The 1,742-nt window shown below is 66.4% G+C and overlaps 1 protein-coding gene across 1 annotated transcript in view; it reads left to right on the top strand.

Moving 5' to 3' along the window:
- Positions 1–1,368, top strand: part of MNEG_9656 (Squamous cell carcinoma antigen recognized by T-cell 3) — a gene marked incomplete at both ends in the record, with an annotated part of 6,509 nt that extends 5,141 nt beyond the window's left edge. Inside the window, 3 exons of the mRNA XM_014041871.1 lie at positions 32–465; positions 721–864; positions 1,261–1,368. Of these exons, the coding sequence (XP_013897325.1) occupies positions 32–465; positions 721–864; positions 1,261–1,368 (686 nt within the window). The remainder of the gene's footprint in view (positions 1–31; positions 466–720; positions 865–1,260) is intronic.
- Positions 1,369–1,742: the final 374 nt, after the last annotated feature.

Here is a 1,742-nt window from a genome sequence, read left to right as displayed (position 1 = left end):
CCCCCCCCCCCTGCCCCCGCGCACCCAGCAGCCAAGCCGGCCAAAAAGCGCGACCGCGGGGCGGCCGACGGCGACGGCGAAGGAGACGCGGCGGGCCCCAGCAAACGCAGCAAGGCGCCGGCGGGCAAGCAGGGGCCTCAGCAGCAGCAGCAGCAGCAGCAGCAGCAGCAGCAGCCGGCCGCAGTGGCAGAGGCGATGGAGGAGGACGGCGCGGCTGCCACTAACGGGCAGCCCGAGCAGCAGCAGCAGCAGCAGCAGCAGCAGCAGCAGCAGCAGGAGCAAGGGGCTGGCGGGGAGGGGGCAGCGGCGGGCCCGCGGCCCGTTTACAACGACGCACATACCGCGTTTGTGAAGGGCATGGGGCAGGCGGTGGGTGAAGAGGACCTGCGGGCGCTGTTTTCGGACATTCCCGGGCTAAAGGAGATCAGGGTGGCGCGGGAGCACGAGGGCGCCCATGCGTCGAGGGTGAGGGATCTCTGCGGCTCGGCGGGGGGAGAAGGGCAGGGACGGGCTGGGGTGGATTTGGGGGCAAGGTGATGCGCCAGGGGCCGGGCGTGCTAAGAGCTTTGGTCAAGGTTCGACAGAGCGACGGCGGCGGGCATGACTGTTTGCTGGCTGTACCAACATTGATCAGTGCACTGGAGCACACCTGCGCCCACGCACGCAAACGTGAAGCCAGATCCCTCAACGCAACCAACGCGCCCGCGCACCCCCGCCCAGGGCTTTGCCTATGTCGAATTTGAGACGTCTGAAGGCGTGGCTGCCGCAGCGGCCAAGAGTGGGGCAGAGGTCAATGGCCGCACGCTTGACATATCGCGCTCGCGGCCGCCGCGCGGCCCTGACGACCACACGGCCTTCGTCAAGGTGAGGTGCACGCGCCAGACATAGGTGTGTTGTGGGCCTGCTGGTGGTTGTGTGTGTGTGTGTGTGGGTGTGTGCGTGTGCGTGTGTGTGGATGTGTGGGTGTGTGTGTGTGTGTGTGTGTATGCGTGTGAGCACATGTGCATCTACACGCACGTTGTGTGCATGTCAGAGGATTTGATGCTGCTGCGGCGCAAGACCCTTTGGACTAGGAAGCCCAACCTTCGCAGGAGAGGGGCGGTTCTCTTGCAAGAAGGCGCAGGCGCATCCCTGCATGGCGCTTGCCCTGCGTGACGCCGTCATTCTGACACGGCTCTGACGCATCAAATACGCGGTCGCCACTGTTCGCATTGCACCGCTGCGTGCCTGACGCGGTCCCCTGGGCGCCAACGCTCGCAGGGCCTCGGGCATGACGTGGGCGAGGCGGACCTGCGGACGCTGCTGGGCGGTGCGCCTGGCGGCATCCGAGGCGTGCGCATCCCCAAGGATGAGACCGGCCGCAGCAAGGTGCGACGGGGTGGGGGAAGCAGGTGGGGCAAAGGCAGTGCCAACGCAATAGACTGAGGCAGGGGCGCCCCTTGCTGTGCAAAAGGGGTCATGCGCTTGCAGCCACCTTGGATTGTGGCTGGCAGAAGCAGCGTGTTCTACGAAGCCTTACAAACCCACCATCAACAAAATTTGCAACCCACCCAAACAACCACTTGCAGGGCTTTGCGTATGTCGAGTTTGAAACCGCAGAGGGCCTTGCCTCGGCAGTGGCCAAGGACGGTTCAGAGGTCAACGGGCGGAAGCTGCTCGTTGCAAAGTCTGCACCACCAGCCGCCGCCGGCGGCCGCGGCGGCGGGCGAGGGGGCCGCGGGCGAGGCGGCGCCTTCGTCGGC

Source organism: Monoraphidium neglectum (assembly GCF_000611645.1).
Source record: "Monoraphidium neglectum strain SAG 48.87 unplaced genomic scaffold scaffold02014, whole genome shotgun sequence".
Classification (NCBI taxonomy): domain Eukaryota; kingdom Viridiplantae; phylum Chlorophyta; class Chlorophyceae; order Sphaeropleales; family Selenastraceae; genus Monoraphidium; species Monoraphidium neglectum.
This window is presented reverse-complemented; position numbering and strand designations above follow the sequence as displayed.